Genomic DNA, 19,549 nt, shown 5'->3' with positions numbered 1-19,549 from the left:
ATCAAATGGACACACCCACCGGAGTCTATCCACACACTCACACATACTGACACTGACACCCCAGCACCCCGAACACATAACACACACACAGAAATGCATACTGACGCCACACACACTCACCTCATACGCTGCTGCTACTGTCTTATCTATCCTGTTGCATAGTCACTTTACCTCTACCTATATATTTTTTATTTAACTAGGCAAGTCTGTTAAGAACGAATTCTTATTTCCAATGACAGCCTACCCCGGGCCAAACCCTAAACCGGACAACGCTGGGCCAATTGTGCCTGAAATGGAACCAGGGTCTGTAGTGACACCTCTAGCACTGAGATGCAGTGCCGTAGACCGCTGCACCACTCGGGGTCCGCCCCGTATATGTACAGTACGTACTGTATCTATATCAATTACCTCGTACCCCTGCACATCAACTCAGCACTGATACTCCCTGTATATAGCCATGTTATTGCTATTCGTTATTCACTGTGTATTTATTCCTCGTCACTATTTATTTTTTATTATTACCTTTAACTCTGCATTTTTTTGGAACTACCCTTAAAGTAAACATTTCACTGTTAGTCTACACCTGTTGTTTACGAAGCATGTAACAAATACAATTTGATTTGAATATTCTTTGTGGCAGGAAATAGGACCTCTGATACCTACAGTTTAGTAAGTATCATTCCAGGCTGTGTTCCTTCCTCCATCTTGAATCTGGCCTCTGTGTTTGTTTCCCAACCAGGGTGATGGACACAATTTTCCCACCAGGAGCAACAATGAATCAAACAATCCATTGTTAGCTAATGTGGGGTGGAGGGAGAGGGAGGCAGGATCTGAAGAGGAGAGCTTGGGTAAGTCGAGCCCAGCAGGCCAGGGGAATCCAAGGTGCTACTCTGGGCCCGGTTTCCCAAAAGCATCTTAAGGCTAAGTTCATCATTAGAACCATGTAGCTCTAACAATGAACTTAAACTTAAGATGCTTTTGGGAAACCGTCCCAGTCATTAGAATAGAATAAAACACTTCACAGTTACTGCAACCAATCCAAGGCAATTAATGTAGATGGACATCTTGGGGAGGTGCCGAACACTTTCCAGCAGAGAAGAGCTCTGTGGTGCCTCACCTCTGAGGATTACATAACCAGCTACTGTTCATCTGCCTGTGATTGGGTGAATGGCTTCTACGTTTAGTGAGCCCTTGGAGCAATAGGAAGGATAATATGGTAAACAGTTTCTAGGTGTCTATGGCAACTGGAAGTTATGCTTTTCTCCCTGATTTAATGGCTAATGCAGTACTTGGTAGAAACCTAACAGACTAGTTGCGCTGACAATGACGACATACCTTGGTGGTGGTCACGGAACCAAAAAATGACTTGATATAAAAGCAGTCTCTCATTGGTGAATATTTAAAGCTATTCTAATGGGCCTTTGTCTTGATTGAATCTGATCCCTTGTTTTGGGAAATCATCATGTCTGTTGTTAATGTCTAATTCATCAACCTAAGTGTATGACTACCAGCAGTCCAGTAACAACCACACTCACTCATTGACTTGTGCGTATTGATATAAACTAATTACGGGTACTCACTCAAATCATTGTAAAGACACACCACATGTTCGTTCACTGGTGTACCTATTGGTAATCTACATGTAATAGCAGTCCTGAAATAGGATAGGTTGGTTAGTATGATGACAGGCAGCCTTGCTAAATGGTCTGTGGATGAGACGGCTCCTTCTCTTTGAGCTCTTGGAAAGTACACTCTTAGATTTGATTAAGTGGTTATTTTCCTCTCACTTTATCCCAGACAGATAAGACTCCTTAGAAGTCAAATTGTCACAGTGCATGATGAACTGGCGACTGATGATTAAAAACAATCATGCGCTCTATCCTTGCCACTTAGACTTAAGAATGACATTCAACACAATGTAATGTGCATGAAAATCATGCCAGGCCACCAGAACATGTGCAGGTGTAGTGCTACCTAGTGGCCATAAGGTTTGTCATGGTGAGTGCTTGACAAAGTGCATAATCAATTCTCAGAAAACAAGGAACTGGGGGACTGAAATGTGTTTGCAGAGGTATTGTGTTGTTTCTGTCTGTGTTTGGAGTATTGACATTTGATCTATTGTATGATTTCAGCACCTCTGAGAGACCTCCCTGATGTCAATAACAGAGCCAGTGAGTCATGGGGAGAAAGACATTCTATGAAGTGGGATTGGTAGAATATGGTGAGGGACTTCTCTGTCAGTGTCAATAATGTTTTATTCTAAGTGTTTGCATGATATGAGGAATATGTTCCAAACCTTTACTTCTTTGTGGTTATTAGCTAGTAGTAACTTGTTTGTCTCAACAGCATTTGGGCAAGGCAGGCATATGTGAAGATGACTCTTCTTCCCATACAAAGATGATACATTCCAACCTCAAACTCACTCTGAAAGAAAAGGGGTATGCTTTGTCAATACATCCAATAGACTGAATAATTTATCACAATGTAGTTAATCATTTATTTTTGTATATGGGTTTTATCTGTGTATTCTTTATTTTTTTCTTGAATGATACAAAACGTACAAACAGCATACAGACACACAGAAACCTCGACGTCACACCCCCATCGCCCCCATCACGGCCTCAAACTGCCTCGTTTTGTTTCTCTGTCGCCCACGCACTTTCAACATTTAGATAAAGCATTTGACCTTTCCATTGTGTTAACGATGGAGGATTGATGACTCCTTAACTACACATAGATGTCATAAGGGCAATGTATTTCTGAGCTTCTTTTTCCAGCCTTTTGCACTCTGAAATGTCCAAATTGCATATTCCATCAAATTGCACTTCAGATCTGGTCAGAGTTTCTCTTGATTGGTTTGTTTCTTTTCAGTGTTATGATACATTAAAACTGTTTGTGGCAATAATAATGACAACACTAAAGAAAGAAAAAAAGACAAGACAATAGAATCAGAGTATGTGAGCGGAGCGTGCCCTTTTGACTGGAGCGCAGAGCGAGATCCCCAAAGGCTGGAACGTCGGCCTTCTCGCCCGCTCCAATTTCGCTCAGTTCAAGGACATGGCTGGCGTAGCATGCATTTGTAGTTTACTTTTGTGCTGCTATAGCTCACTAAATATTTTCATAAAGAAACTGATAAAACACACATGTGCAAAATCAAGGTGACTTACAAAGATGATGACCAAGAGCAAGAGAGGGATTGTGGTGATGTAGTGTCCACAACTAAAGAATCATTGTGGAAACTGAAAACATATCCTGAAAGCACGATGGTGTACTTATTAAGTGCACATGCTAAAAGAAAGGAACTAAGTGTGTCATTGTAGCAAAGTATTTATAAACTAAAAATAAGATATCTTAAAAGTTCTGTTACATATATCTAGCTCTATACACACACACACACACACACAATAGGCCATAATTGATTTTGGCCCAATAAGCCTGGCATATTGGGGCAGCAGGGTAGCCTAGTGGTTAGAGCGTTGGACTAGTAACCGGAAGGTTGCAAGTTCAAACCCCCGAGCTGACAAGGTACAAATCTGTCGTTCTGCCCCTGAACAGGCAGTTAACCCACTGTTCCTAGGCCGTCATTGAAAATAAGAATTTGTTCTTAACTGACTTGCCTGGTTAAATAAAGGTAAAATAAAAAATAAATATTCCAACATTCAAGGAGCTTTCTGTTTTGATTGGGTTACTTTGCCTAAAAACCTTTAGGCCTACCGATAGAAAAAGATATATACAACTCTGCATCACTACCCAGCCTGGCAAGAGTGGCCAAAAGGGTGTTTAGCATCCCCAGTGGCTCTGCAGAGAGGATATTCTCTGCTGCTGGCCTGCTCTCCACGCATCATCACATGAGCATGAAGCCACAAACTGATGTTTCTAAAAATAAATTCAAAAGGCACTGTAGACTGAGCCTAATAATGTTTTCATTTCATTCTAAGTCACAGCCTAAAAGCACAATTTATAGACTAATGATTGAATACAACTAAACGTTGTTTAAATGCTGAGCGCTTTGTCCCTATCAGCCTATTGTGTTGCACTCGCAAATGCTGCACAATATATTTCTTTGTAATAATTGAAATAATATAGCCTAAATATTATTTTTTTGTTCCTTCTTAGGCTCCTGACCTTTTGAGTGTTTATACGTTGTTTAATATGACATGTAGCCTATTTGAAATGATGAGCGCTTTTTACATTCACCTTTTCATGTTTATTATAATACTTTTCATTCAAATCATATGGTTTGGTTTCAATACTTAAAAACCAAATGCTAGGTCCAGGTAGTCAAAAAAATAGATGCGTGCTGGTTAAATGGTGATTTTAATGACTGGAGAGAATTTGGAGCGGCATTTTTCCCCGTGAGAGCGGAGAGGTTTGTTGCGGAGTGGTTGGAAAGGACGTGGAGCACCGCTCCATAAGCGACGAGCAGGATTTCCGTCTGCTCAACTCCGCTCACATACTTTGAATAGAATATATTGAAAAAAAATATTTAAATTATTTAGACTTTCAAATGAGGAAAAACAACCTAGAATGAACTACCATTACTGAATAAATAAAACGGCAGCAGTACATGCAAGCTCGCTAGACTAGTTCCTAAAAGACCTACATGGAATGTGCTTTTTTGTGGTTTCCAGGAAAATCTTTGCATTGTTTGTCAGACTGAGGAGCACAGGTTAAGGCGGCGTACACAGCAAAGCAAGAATCTTCAGCAGGGTAACAACTCCTTTTGAAATAAGTGGACAAACTGACAGAGGGACCATTCAATGGTTGGTTCTCATAGTATGGTGTCCCATTGAATGGCCCTAGAGGGCTGACTAGTCTGTCCCAAAGTACCTCTGGCCAAAGTGTGTGGGAGCCACAGGGTGCACCTCGGTGGTCAATATGGTGATTTCTGGGAACTCTTGAATGATGGATTTGGCACCTAGTAAGATGACACAACCATTAGACTTGCAGTGCTTTCAATAAAACTGAATGAATGGAAAACATGCTGCACTATGAAACCCCAGAATTTTGAACATTACAGAATCTACTTCGATATTAAGCAAGGGACTGTAGGTGAGGCGTACCATGAGGGGTGGAGAAGAGACTCAGGAGGATAATATGTTTGGGCTGAAGACCATGTTCAGTCAGAACTCTCACAGCCTCAATCACTGTGTTACCTGTACCTGAAGGCAGAACATGTATATATAGCATAAACACAGGACAGATATCAGTGACTTGACAAAACAGGCAACATTATAGAAGTATTGAAGACAAGTCTGCCCTTACTAGCCTTGTGATCATTACTATGACTCATCTGCTGCTACTTTCTATAAAAGAACAAAATGTGATTTTGATTTCTCAAGGCAGTTTTTCATCCTTTCAGAGAGGGATGTTAGTTAGAGGACAAAAAGATTAACATTACTTCTCTCGGTGGCTTCATTTGTCCTATTTATCATTTTCATGGCCTTGCAGTGAGCTCTTTATGGTTTACCCCAAGCAGATAAACTTGTAATTATTTTCTTGCGGTAAATTATGCTGAAAAATATGCAGCATGCTAACTACTAAGGTCATTATCAGAGCTGAATAAAAGACACCTTCCCACAATTATCTTAGAGGATGCCTATGATTACACTATTGTCTTGCTAACGGGAGCAATTAAGTCTTCATTTCTGGTTCATTAAAAAGAGACAGTTCTTCAGGCCCAGGACAGGGCAACACTTCACCTGAACTCTTTGTCCTCAAGAGGAGTTAGTACTGTATTGAGACTGTCTATTAATGCTTTTCCACGGCAGGGTTTTACAACGTACTTGGCCTAAAGACATGTAAAGACATTCGTTGTTTACATGCGTGCAATCCCCCTGGACTATGATTAAGGATGGGGAATGTGAGTACTACTCTCGCCATACTTACTGAGAATATGGGGTACACAAGTACCGTATATCCATACTCACTGAGAATGGGGTACATGAGGAGGACTTTCCTCCTGCTGATGTCTGGGGGGAACTTTGCATAGTAGACTTTGGCCTTCTGGGTGTCCTCGTCACTCTGGATTAGGATCTTACCGATACGGATGGACCGGCAGCAGTCTCTGAGGCCCTGCTCCATGGCCTCGCCTACACACACAGCAATTAATAGATGTTGCATTAAACTCAATTCATTCAAGGGAAACCTCATACAAGATGTAGTAATGGTGAGCAAGTCAAACAGTCAAACTGATAGGTCAAACAGTTGAGTGGATAGCACTAGGTATGTCAGGTATAGGCAAGTCCACCAGCCAGGGATTCTATTCAGAGACCAATTCAGATTAATCTTCCTTTAATATCCTATATGATCAGTGCCTTACCACTTCTCATAATGCTGACACCGCAGTTGCCTTTTTCAAACTTGACACCATCATATTTATGCCCTGAAGAAGAGGGGGAAGGGGGGAGCGATTGAAATAGACAGTTCTGTTCTTGGTTAGAAATGTAACAGTAATCCTGTAATACATAGTATTCGCCCAATTTCTATCATTTCTGACGAATTTCATCTAATAGGTCTAACCTGTGGGAGTGGTCACTGTACACTCGCTGTATGGCAGCTGATTGAGTCCCTCTTCAACCACTAGTCTGATCTGTGGACAAACCGAGTGGGTCAAAACAATACAGTGTGCATTACACAAATGAGTCATTCAATTAAAAACATAATATATTAGTATTTAACCTAGAGTAAAAACAACAGTGTCAATTGAACCAAAGACAGTTTCTTACCAATCTATCAGCACAAAATACAAAATCTCCCCTGCTAGTAGACCTGTAAAAGAACAAGAATAACATGTATGCTTACAGTAAGGGTTACATAAGAGGAAATCAATGCATGATCCACTTTCACCCCCCCCCAAAATGTAGGCCTATTCGTGGTATCACCTTACAACAGAAACTCAAATTGTGATTAGTGTACTCATTCAATGTTCTGTTATCAGTATCGTCTATTGTTGTCAGTAGGTCTAACATGATTTGAAATTAAACCTCATGCTAGACAAGGAAGTTGTGGCCACGTTTACGCCACTACGGAGTAATGGAGCAGACTATAATGACATTTTGTCTAGGTCTTCATAGAAATAACCATGTGTATTTACAGTTCTGGGTAACAAAGATCCCAGATAACGCTACCGTAACCATATAAGTGCAGTGTAATATGACAGTTATAAATAGTAACATGGCGTCGATTGGCCATTCACTTGGTTTACAATGCATCATTCAATTCCACATCATTAGACAGTTATCTGGTGCATTATAATACAGGTCCATTATCTGTCAGATCAAAATATGATGACTCACTTGTCTCTAATGATGGTCTGTAATTCTCGTATTTGGTCATTCAAAGGAAGCAGTTTTAATTGCGATCCGATCTGCCTCAGTAGTTCACTGTTGAATACATTTTCACAAGTTTCGGCTACTTCTGCATCTCTATTGGACTCTGTTAGAACGCTGTTTCCGCAGCTAGCAAACCGAACCTGCTTGGTGCTGCTCATTGCCGCGTGTTCTTGTCTGTCATTGTTGTTCAGCTGCTGATTTTGACAAGGCATTTTGATTTCCGTACCAATTCCGCTCTCAAAATACGTTTCCATAGAATTAAGAAAACGCTAAATAGCTGAGCAGTTTAGGCTCTCTGCGGTTTTGCTATTCATATAGCTAAATGTCTTGTTGGGCATTTTTTGTGTTCTCTGATTCTGGGTCGCGGCCATTGGGTGGCCGCAGCAAAAACCAGAGAAGAAGAGGCGAAACGAGAGGGTTCACTCTCGCCTAAATCTGTTCAATAGAAGCGTTTCCCTTAGCGTTTCTATATGCTTATTTTGGACCATGTCGCCTGCCTTCGACTCATTGTTAGGGCGGAGACGAGTATCTCGTCATTATAAATACATCTATGTTAGTATAAACCTACAGGAACATAAACTTTGTAACAGGAAGTAACGTCACACCTGATTCTAGCCTCATAATGGTCAGAATGATGTAGGTCTTGTACCGCTTGAGAGCTCATTGATCGACACTAGTTAACACAGCCACAGAGTCAAATAGAGCATGAATTAGTTCTTATGTGAAAGTTTGACTGTGTTATCTAGTGGAAACGGGGAGCATTCTGTCAGCGCTTGAGACTATTTTCAATGCCTAGGCTTTGATGGACAGTCAAGTGCCATTCTTTAATTTTTTTTTATGACCATTCACAAACCCCTAACAAAGCTCCCCAGCTTGTAGTCCTAAAAAACGAAAATTAGTTACCTATGGTTCGTTCAGTCATTCCTATGGGTTTTGTCTAGAAGGGTACAGCTTTTGTCAAACTTGGCTTTTTGTAGCAGGTTAGGGGAATTAACGTGGCAGGTTAGGATAATTAGGCTAAGGTTAGGAAAAGGGTTGGGCTTAGCTAAAATGCACAAAAAAATAAAAGAAAAACAAGTCCATTTGAAAAGCTGTATCCCATCTAGACATGACTGTTCCTACGGGGGAAAGAATGGAGTTTGGGATAAACACTGAAAATAAGGTTTTAGGTTTACACAGTTTAGGAGATTTTACAAGTTTTGTTCTATGAGATGATATCAGTCCATTAACCTGACCTTTATGAATTATGAAGCCTTTGTACTTGTTTTGATTACATAAATGCTTTAACATTCACAACAAGTGATGTTAGCTGATGAAGATTATATCATATAACAAAACATAGATCTTCTAAGCCTGTGTTTACTAACCACATACCTTATTTTCAGCGTTTATCCAAGAACCCTACAAAAAAATGGTTAACCATGGTTGTGTGAGCTATATGGATCACTCCAATATATTGGTATCACTCCGCAGCCGAGGGATACATCAGAGATGAGGATTTGCAGATTTACTCCCCTGTCCACAGCTGGGGTCCGCCCCTATATATAGACCTCATGGCTGCGACACACATTCTCTACATCAAACCAACCACAGAGGGAGGGCCTTCAGGAAGAATGAAGGGTTGGGGCGGAGAGATATACTCCTCCCACCGGGGTCCATCCAGTAGCACTCAGAACTTACCGAAAGAGCATTGAGCTCACCCACACTCTTCATGGAAGCAATCACTACCAAGAAAGCCACCTTAGGTGTTTCAGGGAGGCAGACTCCAACGGTTCAAAAGGCAGCTTTGCCAAAGCTGCCAAGACCACATCCAGATCCCAGCTCGCCATTGAGTGGATCCTAGCTGGACGCAGGCGACGAACCCCTTCATAAACCTGGAGACCAAGGGGTGGTGCCCCACTGGCCTGTCCATCCACCCCACATGGCAGGCAGATATAGCGGCCAAATAACCTCTGTGTTGAGGCCCTCATCCACGCGAGACTGCAGATATTGGAGGACATACTGTACACCGCATGACTCGGGCACAACCTCAATACTAGTGCACCAAGAGCAGAACCGCCGCCAGCGCAACTGGTATGCCGCGGTTGTAGCCGGTGCCCCTGCGATCTGCATGGTGTACATTACACCCTCCTGTAGTTCTAACATGGATCATTGGTGTCGTTCAGCGGCCAAGCCCACAGACTGAGGCAGTACGGTCTTGGATGCCACAGAGTTCCCCCTGCCTGAGACAGCAAGTTGTCCCAGACAACCGGGACAGGAGAAGGCTGAACCAGGGTCGTCTGGGCCAGTATGGGGCCACCAGCAGCAGACGATGCTCTGTCATCCTGGTACTGACAAGCACAGCCTGGATCAGGAGAAAAGGGTGGAATGCGTAAGATCCAGCTCTGGCCAATCGTGAGCCAGAGCATCCAAGCCCAGAGGCCCTGGTGGCTCTGACATGGAGTACCACAGGGGGCAGTGTGCATTGTCCATGGAGGCAAACAGGTCCACCTGTACCCTCCCGAACTTGTCCCACAGGTGCTGCACCACCTGGGGATGTAGGCTCCAGTCCCAAGGTGGCAGGCCCTCCATGGAGAGAATATCCGCTGCCACATTCAGGATGTCAGGTACGTGCGCTGCGCGTAGAGACACTAGATGGCCCTGAGCCCAGAGAAGGAGCTCCCGTGCCATAAGATGGTGGGACCTCAGTCCACCCTGATGGTTGATGTAAGGCACCACTGTTGCGTTGTCCGTTCTCACCAGGACATGTCTTCCCTTCAGATGTGGAAGAAAAGACTGCAGGGCCAGCAGTACAGCTCGGAGCTGTAGTGTATTTAATGTGCCTGCCACTCCAAGAGAGTAGCCAACTGTTAGGAATATTATGAATAATGACTAAACAATATCTACATTTTAAATAGAACTATAACAAATGAAACTTATACTCTGTTTTATTATATCTGATTAACAATATTAATTCATAAGGGAGGGATTGTGGAGCATGAAACGGGGTAATTAAATAAAATAAATACCATTCCAGCCAGGTTGGAGAGGACTGGAATTATGGGTTTTTAAGTAAGCAAAAAGGGTCGTTAACCTATGGTTGAACCGACTCAACTTAGCTCTGGGATGTTTAGATAAGGCAGTGTGTGTTTTCTTAGGTTTTCCATTAGCTGGAACTGTCTGCTGAATGGTGATGGATGAATACTTTAGTAGTTTAATCTTGAATTAACTGTGTGCCTGGAGTAAGAGAGCAAGGGGGTGGGAATAAACTTTTCAACTTTGTTGGGTCCTGGTCGATAGGAGGAAGGACAATTTATAACCTATGATGTCATATTTTGTATACAAACTGTTGTTCGTGGTTTCATGGCAGCGCGCTCCGAGAATAAATACTATTATCTATTTTTGATAAGACTGGTCTCTGTCTATTTTATGCAAATAAGAATCTTACAAATTCTCATAAAATGGACTAAGTGAATTCAATTAATGAAAACATATTGGAATTATTAAATTACATTAACACCAACAGCCGCTGGCTGACCTGCCCTTGGTCACACCTCCCCAGCCGATCTGGGAGGTGTCTGTGCTGACCAGCTCACCGCGGCACATCCTCAGCATCTCCACCCCACCTGAGAGAAAGAAGTGATAATGCTACCTCAACAATGCCCTGAGGTACTGTGCGGTCACCCGCAGCTGGCGGTGACGATGGCGCTTCGGGTGCAGCCGGTGGGAGTTGAACCACCGTTAGAGGCCGGATATGGAGCAGGCCCAGGGGAATCAGCAATGAGGCCGCCGTCAGCAACCTCAACAGGCGTTGGCAGGTCAGGGCAGATACCACCCGCCCCTGCCGAAAGTGGTCGAGGCAAGATAAGACCGCCTGGAACCTTCTGGTGGGCAGGCATGCTCTCATGAGGACTGAGTCCAGTTCCATGTCGATGGCCATCCTCTGGGTGGGCGTCAGACGACTCTTCTTGTAGTTTACAGTAATGCCCAGCCCGCCAATGTGGGTCAGGGGCATCTCTGTCTGACAGGATCTAGGTCCTTGTCGGGGCACAAATCAGCCAATCATCCAGGTAATTGAGAATCAACCATCCTCGGTAGGTGGAATTTGCCAGGAGAGCATCCATGCACTTTTTGAAAGTAGAACAAGCCAGTCGACAAGTTGTTTAAGGTAAATTACAGTTTGTGGCAGCAAGAGCCACCATACTAATGGATGCACACAGAGTCATAGTGTAACGCTAACAACACACAAGTACGACAAACCACGGGCAGAAGATACAGAAAAAACGCGCACTGTGAGTTGAGCACTCAAGAGGAGGGGCTGGCCATGTGGCCAGCTGCTCCAGGCTGCAAACAGTCGGGGAGTATACTTCCACACAGGATATTACACTTACCAGTGACTTACCAAGCGAACTTCAGAAAGTTTGTACCTCAAACCATACGGATGTCCGCCGAGAAAATGAAAGAGAACATGTGTCGTGGCCATGGGGTCTATATATAGGGGCGGACCCCAGCCGTGACACAGGTGTACACGGGAGTAAATCTGTAAATCCTCACCTCGAATGTATCCATCCGCCGCGGAGTGATATCAATATATTGGAGTGATCCAATATAGTGAAACATAACATGAATTTCCCCAGAGTTGATGCCTTCAAAAAGACGCCTTCACTATTGCTCTCTATATGCTATTTTCACATTCCCGATAAATCACAAATTCAAACCAATCTTCGGGTAATTAATATTTCCAGAAATTAAAACTAAATACCAGAACATGTTTGAATATGCCAACTTGTCTTGTCAATAAATGCTTTAGAAAGAACCCATTACATTAGAAGTGTATCGACAAAAATGCTTACTATTGAATCAACTCAGTATTTTTTTAACATGGTTCCAGTAATGAAAATAAAAATATCTTTCAAGTAGATCATCTGATCTAGTTAAACAAATATCTAACCTCTTGAGGAAAATAGACTCATCACTCATTGCCCTTTGGAAAACGTCAGAAGGTGTTGGTTCTTCTTTCGGGAGTGCTTTCGAAAATTAGTTTAGTTTTAGATTAGATATATTAACGCCATGTTGCAGTCTTAGGGTGCCATATTGCCTGGATTAGAGGAATTTGCACATGCATCTGAGACCGCAGTCATCCCAGTGGCAGCTGGCATTAGACAATAGGCAGCAGAGTAAATAGTCATGTTGGTATCCCTCTCTCTGCCTGCCTGACTGCGTCTCTACTGACAGACAAGTACCCCCGATCATCTGGAACCTGAGCTGCTGTTGTGTAGCACCACTTTACGCCACTAATTACGTTTTCAGAAAGGATACTAGTACTGGTACTCTCTTCACAACTGATGAGTTGTTGGTTTGAAGGTTGTGGACATTCTCATATTTTCACCTGAAAGCTGTCTTTGTGTGTGTGTGTGTGTGTGTGTGTGTGTGTGTGTGTGTGTGTGTGTACGTGTGTGTTGAATCATCTGATTTGGACTAGTGCCACATGAGAAGAAGACTGCAGGAACAACCTAGGTTGTGTCCTTCAGAGTTGAGCTTGCCAAATGATCAGTGAGGGGAAGGAAGGTTACTCTTGTGGTTTGGCTAATTGGTAAATGCTAATCTAATGCAAGGCCATTGATACTGATTGAGGGCAATGAGAGGGCAAACAGTTCCCTGTCACATACCACAAACTATACTCTAACTACCATTCATGTTTTTTTAATTAATTAAAATTCATGTTTTATTTTTTACAATTTTGTGTAGGATGTCTGCTCATGAAACAGTTGTTTGTATGTCCTTTTCAAACAGGTATTAGAGCTGTTGATGGCATCCCCACGGGTGATTAGCATAGTTTGTAACAGCAGTGTGGGAGTTATATTGCTTTTCAAAGCACTCTGGTGATGTGAGAAAATTATATTCCTGACATATACAGCAAATGTACGTCTAATTTCTTGTCAAACTTCTCTGTAATTATTTGCATTTTATGAATGTTCATTGTATTGAAAAAGGCGGGGACAGAATCTCAAGAAGGTGGGAAGTATTTTTCATGGTGTGAGATTGTGTGATAAATCCGTAGAACTCCTCGTCAAATTAGAGGGACAAATGAAGATTGACGACAGACCATTAACACGATAGGATGTGCCCAGGGCTCCTGTGGCCCCTGTCAGGCGGTAGCTCCTAAACGATTAACACCATACTGTATGTGGGTGAAAAGCCTGTGAATAAACCTCTGTGCTCTGTTTCAATAGAATGTCTTAATTTGGCCTGAAAGACAATCACACAGACAACCTAGATCTAAACCATTTACTTTCTATTTCGCCTTTGTATTTTCATTTGCATTTAGTTGAATGTATCTTTAAAGATATTAAAGTCTCAATGTATGGTTCACCTTATGCATGGTGTAGGTAGAGAATGAGAGAGATAACGAGCATGTTTCTGTGTCAGAGAATAACAACTCTTTTCTTGAGATCTATTCAAGAGGTGACCAGCATGATGCCTGGCATGTTTTGATCTACAGGCAGTGAAAGGCCAGTTCCAGATGTCATGATGAAATACACAGAATTGGCACCAAAACTGCATCACCCATGACAACCTCTCCCCTGGCTGCATGGCTGAGGAGCCAGCTTAGCTTAGTTGTCCCTTGGCAGGGGCTGGTTCCTCTCCGAAAGGTTGCTGAATCGTAGACAACAGCTGGTTTCTTACAGAAAAGCCATTTCAATGTTACTCTTATTTGCTGTGTATTGTCTGTCACTTTCTGCCAGGTCTGGCTTTCCAATTGTTCACTTGCCTATTAATTTGCTCAATTGTGACTGCAGGGTCGTTGGGTCTCAAAGTGAAATGTACCCGGGAAATTAGTGGCTTTGGCTTTTTTACATGACATCTAATAACTGTTGCTGTTGTTTTGATTGGACACGTACAGTGCATTCGGAAAGTATTCAGACCCCTTAACTTTTTCTACATTTTGTTATGTTACAACCTTATTCTAAAATGGATTAAATACAAAAATGTCCTCATCAATCTACACACAATACCCCATAATGACAAGGCGAAAACAGGTTTTTAGAAATGTTTGAACATTTATTACAAATAAAAAACAGATACCTTATTAAGTATTCAGACCCTTTGCTATGCGACTCAAAATTGAGCCCAGGTGCATCCTGTTTCCATTAATCATCCTTGAGATGTTTCAAACAACTTGACTGGAGTCCACTTGTGGTAAATTAAATTGATTGGACGTGATTTGGAAAGGCACACACCTGCCTACATAAGGTCCCACAGTTGACAGTGCATGTCAGAGCAAAACCAAGCCATGAGGTGGAAGGAATTTTCCGTAGAGCTCCGAAACAGAATTGTGTCAAGGCACAGATCTGGGGAAGGGTACTAAAAAATGTTTGCAGCATTGAACCTCCCCAAGAACATAGTTGCCTCCATCATTCTTAAATGGAAGAAGTTTGGAACCACTAAGACTCTTCCTAGAGCTGTCCGCCCGGCCAAACTGATCAATCGGGAGAGAAGGGCCTTGGTCAGGGAGGTGACCAAGAATACGATGGTCACTCTGACAGAGCTCCAGAGTTCCTCTGTGGAGATGGGAGAACCTTCTCTGCAGCACTCCACCAATCAGGCCTTTATGGTAGAGTGGCCAGAGAGAAACCACTCCTCAGTAAAAGGCACATGACAGCCCATTTGGAGTTTGGCACACCTAAGAAGACTCAAGGCTGTAGTCGCTGCCAATGGTGCTTCAACAAAGTACTGAGTAAAGGGTCTGAATACTTATGCAAATGTAATATTTCAGTTTTTTTATTTTATACATTTGAAAAAATGTATACATCTGTTTTTGCTTTGTCATTGTGTGTAGATTGACGAAGGACATTTTTTAAAACTAAATTTTAGAATATGGCTGTAACGTAACAAAATGTGGAAAAAGTCAAGGGGTCAGAATACTTTGCGAATGCACTGTATATTTAAAAAGAGTGGATGCCCCACTGGCCACAAACGGGTTAAATCAACATTGTTTCAATGTAATTTGTTAACATATTGTGATGTGGAATCTATCTGGAATATACATTGGATTTGAAAAAAGTAATCAACTGTTGTTTTGAGGGTGAAATTTCAACCACAGGATTATGTCATCATGGTAACCAATTTTCAACATAGACAAACAAATCTTCTATAATATATGTTGAATTTCTACATTTGAGACGTCAGATCTTCAAAGTTATATCCACTATAGGCTGGGCAGCACCTCCTACTGGGGAGTTGATGTATCTACAGCTATCCATTTGCTCTCCCATTCAGGGTTTTAACCAAGCCTAGCTTTAATATTTGTCACTGACTATTACCAATGTGCTATCTTGAGAATTATTATTGAGAGATCTGTAAATAACTAAATAGATTCACTGTTGCTATCAAAGTCATTCCAAAGGGTAGGTTAAACAGAGCAATTTAAATGAAACCATACTTTATTAGTCATGTGTCATCAGGGATAGAATGTAGGTCTACAGCGATTTGTTTAAATTCAACCCATAGTTCAACTAAAATTGACAATACATATAGGCAAAGGGTTCAAGCTTTGGTTGATTTCGAATTGTGTTTGGTTGTCAACGCAACCAAATGTCAAAATTTGAAGATGTATATTTTGTGCATATGACTTAGTCTGGGTTTAATTCCAGTTTTTCGATAAACAAATAATTGATATGTTGGATTCACGTCTCTGGCTCAACCAAAAATCTAAGTTAAAGGATAGGACTAAATCAAACTTTATTTAAAGTTCATTTAAAATTTGATTAGATTTAGTCCTATTCTTTAACTTTGGTTGAGATGGAGACGTGCATCCAACATGTAAATTATTCGTTTGTAGAACGACTGGAATTAAACCCAGACTAAGTCAGTGGCACAAAAGATACATCTCCTTAAAATGTTGACATTTGGTTGTGTTGACAACCAAACACAATTCAATATGACTTTTGCAATACAGTAAATATCCTAATGTTATCTTACTTATTCAACCTTAAAATGAGTAACACGTCCATGGCCACGTTTTCAGGTTACTGTAATTGTCTTATGTAATCATAGAAAGCTTGCATGTTAAGATGGCATGCAAAGGGTGCAGTTCTGTGGAGACCTTTGCAATTGCTATAATAATAATGTGTGCAGAATCTCCAATCTGTTGTAATGTAATCTTATTTGCAATACAGGTAATTTGGTTGTGATATTAGGTAAAGCACAAATATAACACATTTTATAACGCTTTTGTAATATAGTAAATCACCTAAAGTTAAGACTATTTTGCAAACTAATGTAATATTCAACCTTAAAATGAGTAAGACATCCATGGACAGATTTTTGAAGTTACTGTAACTGTACATTTCTTTTTATGTAATCATATAAAGCGTGCATGTTCAAGATAGCGTGCGTGCATGCATAGGTCGTCACAGGTCTGTGGAGATATTCACAATTGCTGTAATAATCTGTGCAGAATCTCGAACAAAATTGATCACTTGCACCATGTACTTTTAGTGTAATCTCAACTGTAATCCAGGTCATTTGGTTCTGCTATTAGATGAAGCACAGTGATATCACAATCTGTGGTATAACATTTTTAAAAATCCAATTTTTAAACTTTGCTGTGCTTTTAAATGGTTGAATGTGCAGTGGTAACACATTTAGATGACAACTAAACCAAAAATCAGACATTGTTTTTCCATTGGAATTTGATTTTAGATGGTTAACACATTGTTGGTCAAAGTCTCAACCAAATATTACCCACATTTCCACATTGAAATGACATGGTGTGCCCAGTGGGGCTTTATCATTCAACTTAATTATGGAAAAAATACATACTCTCAATAAATACAAGCACCCACTGTAGCATCTGTGAATGTATTCAATACATTCTTTAACATTTAAATTGTATTATGTTAATTTCAAATATCCTAAATTAATCCTGAACATCATCTCTTGACAGTAGCATTTGGCGGTATATGTAACTCAGTCTTTTGTATAATAAAATGCAGCACAGCAGCCTAAATTTCGCTGCTGCTGGATATTTTAATGAAACCGTTTTAAGTCTTGTGTATAGAACTCTGTGTGGAGATTAATTGGTTTTGTGAAAAGGGAGGGACGGCTCTTGCGGAAAACAAAGACAAAACACCATTTTTAAAAACAAATGACAAAAAGCCTGGCTCCTCAAATAGAATTAATGTAAGCAGCTTATTTGAAATGCTTCCAAATCACCTCAGCATCCGAGTGGAATTGTGTTGCTAACTTTTCTGTTCCTTAATGACAGTAAAACAGAAAAGAGCTTATTTTGTCAGATTATGTCAGTGTGTTCCATCTCTGAATATGTTACATTTGTGCAATGAAACACTGGGCACCAGGAGCCTTACTAACACACTGGTCCTGTAGAAACTTGTGAATTGTCAGATTTCCATAAACCATCAACAATGAAAGCACATGGATATGCAAATAGCCTGGCTGGTTTCAGTGGGTCCAGGTCTGAGTAACCATGGCTGGCTATACAGTCCCACAGTCAGCATGAAAACACTTACAGTATTCCAACAACCAATGTGACATCTACATAACAGGACAGCTTCTGTGCCCATCCCATGTTAGTTCATTGTGAATTAAATGTAATAAATGTATATTATTTATTTTTATAGGCAAGTCAGTTAAGAACAAATTCTTATTTACATTGACGGCATACCCCAGTCAAACACAGACAACACTGGGCCAATTGCCTGCCACCCTATGGGACTCCCAATCACAGCCTGTTGATGTACAGCCTAGAATTGAACCAGGGTCTGTAGTGACACCTCTAGCACTGAGAAGCAGTGCCTTAGACCGTTGCGCCACCATGTAGGCATGATGTAAATGGGAAAAAAAATAATGTTTGTGCAAAACTGCATAATATGCTACAGTAGGAAATCTCCTTTTTAAATGATAATGACTACAAGAGCCTTTTCTACAAAAGGCGCCTGTATGGACACTGTGTATTGACAACACCCAGGGTCAGAGCTCACCTGAGTCCCACCTCCTGTAACAACTCCTGATACTCCAGTCATAACGAGCTTTAGGTTCACCAGTGTCACCTGACTGCTGTAGCCCTCACTGTCTGTCTGTCTGAACACTGTGTTTCTAAGAAATGTAGACGGATTAACCCTCATTATTACAAAATAACCCCTCTGGATGGGGTATGGAACTCTGCAGCTCCAATCATTTTCTGATTATACTAGTTAATGAGCATAAGAGACAGGAAAACTCTCTGGCCTATCATATTTTATTCCTGGACTAACCATCCTGAAAAATAAATACATATACTGAATGCACCCTTTGTTTTATTGAGTGTGACGTTTCAAACAGAAGGTCTTCGTCAGTCTTTAGTTCCACTCTCTATTCAAATTCTACAAAGGGGCATAAACCAACAGAGATTACTGGTACTTGAACATCATAGATATATGACATGTAATATTTAAAATGGCAGTATAAAGAGTAAGTTGCTGTTAAACGTCTAGTCGCGTCTGAAGCCTTCAGGGTTAACTGCATTAATATCTGTGGAAAGTTTAGATCACTAAGGATTAGGGACATGGTAACCAGAGGGTGGCCTGTTTAGAGCTCACTTATTAGTGAAATAGTTGTGGTGGGGGAGTTTACATGTAGCCCTATAGTTTAACAAATGTATTAAACAATACGTGGATGTTGCTTATATGAATTTCCACAGGACATAACCTTAGGAAAATGGGACCTGAATTGTTTGGGTTTGTAACTTAATGGACATAATAAGACAGTGGCTTGCGAAAGTATTCACCCCCTTGGCATTTTTCCTATTTTGTTGCCTTACAACCTGGAATTAAAATATATTTTTTGGAGGTTTGTATCATTTGATTTACACAACACGCCTATCACTTTGAAGATGCAAAATATATTTTATTGTGAAACAAACAACAAATAAGACAATAAAACAGAAAACTTGAGCAAACTCAATACTTTGTTGAGCTGCCTTTTGCAGCAATTACAGTTGAATGCTCTTGGGGTATGTCTCTATAAGCTTGGCACATCTAGCCACTGCTTGAGCTCCTTCAATTTGGATGGGTTCCGCTGGTGTACAGCAATCTTGAAGTCATACCGCAGATTCTCAATTGGATTGAGGTCTGGGCTTTGACCTGGCCATTCCAAGACATTTAAATGTTTTCGCTTAAACCACTCGAGGGTTGCTTTAGCACTATGCTTAGGGTCATTGTCCCGCTGAAAGGTGA

General features: G+C 41.1%; 1 protein-coding gene and 1 long non-coding RNA gene across 3 annotated transcripts; one reads left to right on the top strand and one right to left on the bottom strand.

The window, feature by feature from the left end:
- The first annotated feature begins 395 nt into the window (after nt 1-395).
- Nucleotides 396-4,857, top strand: LOC115135819 (uncharacterized). The gene is made up of 2 exons (XR_003864534.2): nt 396-848; nt 2,133-4,857. It is a non-coding gene; the product is annotated as an uncharacterized LOC115135819 (long non-coding RNA).
- Nucleotides 2,294-7,890, bottom strand: LOC115135818 (uracil phosphoribosyltransferase (FUR1) homolog (S. cerevisiae)). Of its 2 annotated transcripts, none has more exons than XM_029670930.2 (8): nt 7,299-7,890; nt 6,729-6,771; nt 6,523-6,592; nt 6,323-6,385; nt 5,931-6,092; nt 5,064-5,162; nt 4,831-4,918; nt 2,294-2,424 (listed from the first exon to the last, which is right to left on the bottom strand). In XM_029670930.2, exons 1-8 carry the CDS (start codon nt 7,586-7,588, stop codon nt 2,340-2,342), a joined length of 900 nt encoding a protein of 299 aa, XP_029526790.1. In that variant the 5' UTR covers nt 7,589-7,890; the 3' UTR covers nt 2,294-2,339. The 2 variants fall into 2 exon arrangements, with proteins under 2 accessions (XP_029526790.1, XP_029526792.1); XM_029670932.2 differs by lacking the exon at nt 2,294-2,424 and adding an exon at nt 2,484-4,456 and having other exon boundaries at nt 7,299-7,884.
- Nucleotides 7,891-19,549: the final 11,659 nt, after the last annotated feature.

Source organism: Oncorhynchus nerka, linkage group LG10 (genome assembly GCF_034236695.1).
Source record: "Oncorhynchus nerka isolate Pitt River linkage group LG10, Oner_Uvic_2.0, whole genome shotgun sequence".
Taxonomy (NCBI): domain Eukaryota; kingdom Metazoa; phylum Chordata; class Actinopteri; order Salmoniformes; family Salmonidae; genus Oncorhynchus; species Oncorhynchus nerka.
The sequence above is the reverse complement of the archived record's forward strand: the minus strand, read 5'-3'. Positions and strand labels throughout refer to the sequence as shown.

Bases quoted from the DNA above. Each gene is read 5' to 3' on its own strand.
- LOC115135818 (XM_029670930.2), bottom strand. From the start codon at position 7,588: ATGGAAACGTATTTTGAGAGCGGAATTGGTACGGAAATCAAAATGCCT. The intron at 6,772-7,298 runs GTGAGTCATCAT...GTTCTTTTACAG, and splicing joins CAGACCATCATTAGAGACAA to GTCTACTAGCAGGGGAGATT. The intron at 6,093-6,322 runs GTAAGGCACTGA...CTGTGTGTGTAG, and splicing joins TGTCAGCATTATGAGAAGTG to GCGAGGCCATGGAGCAGGGC.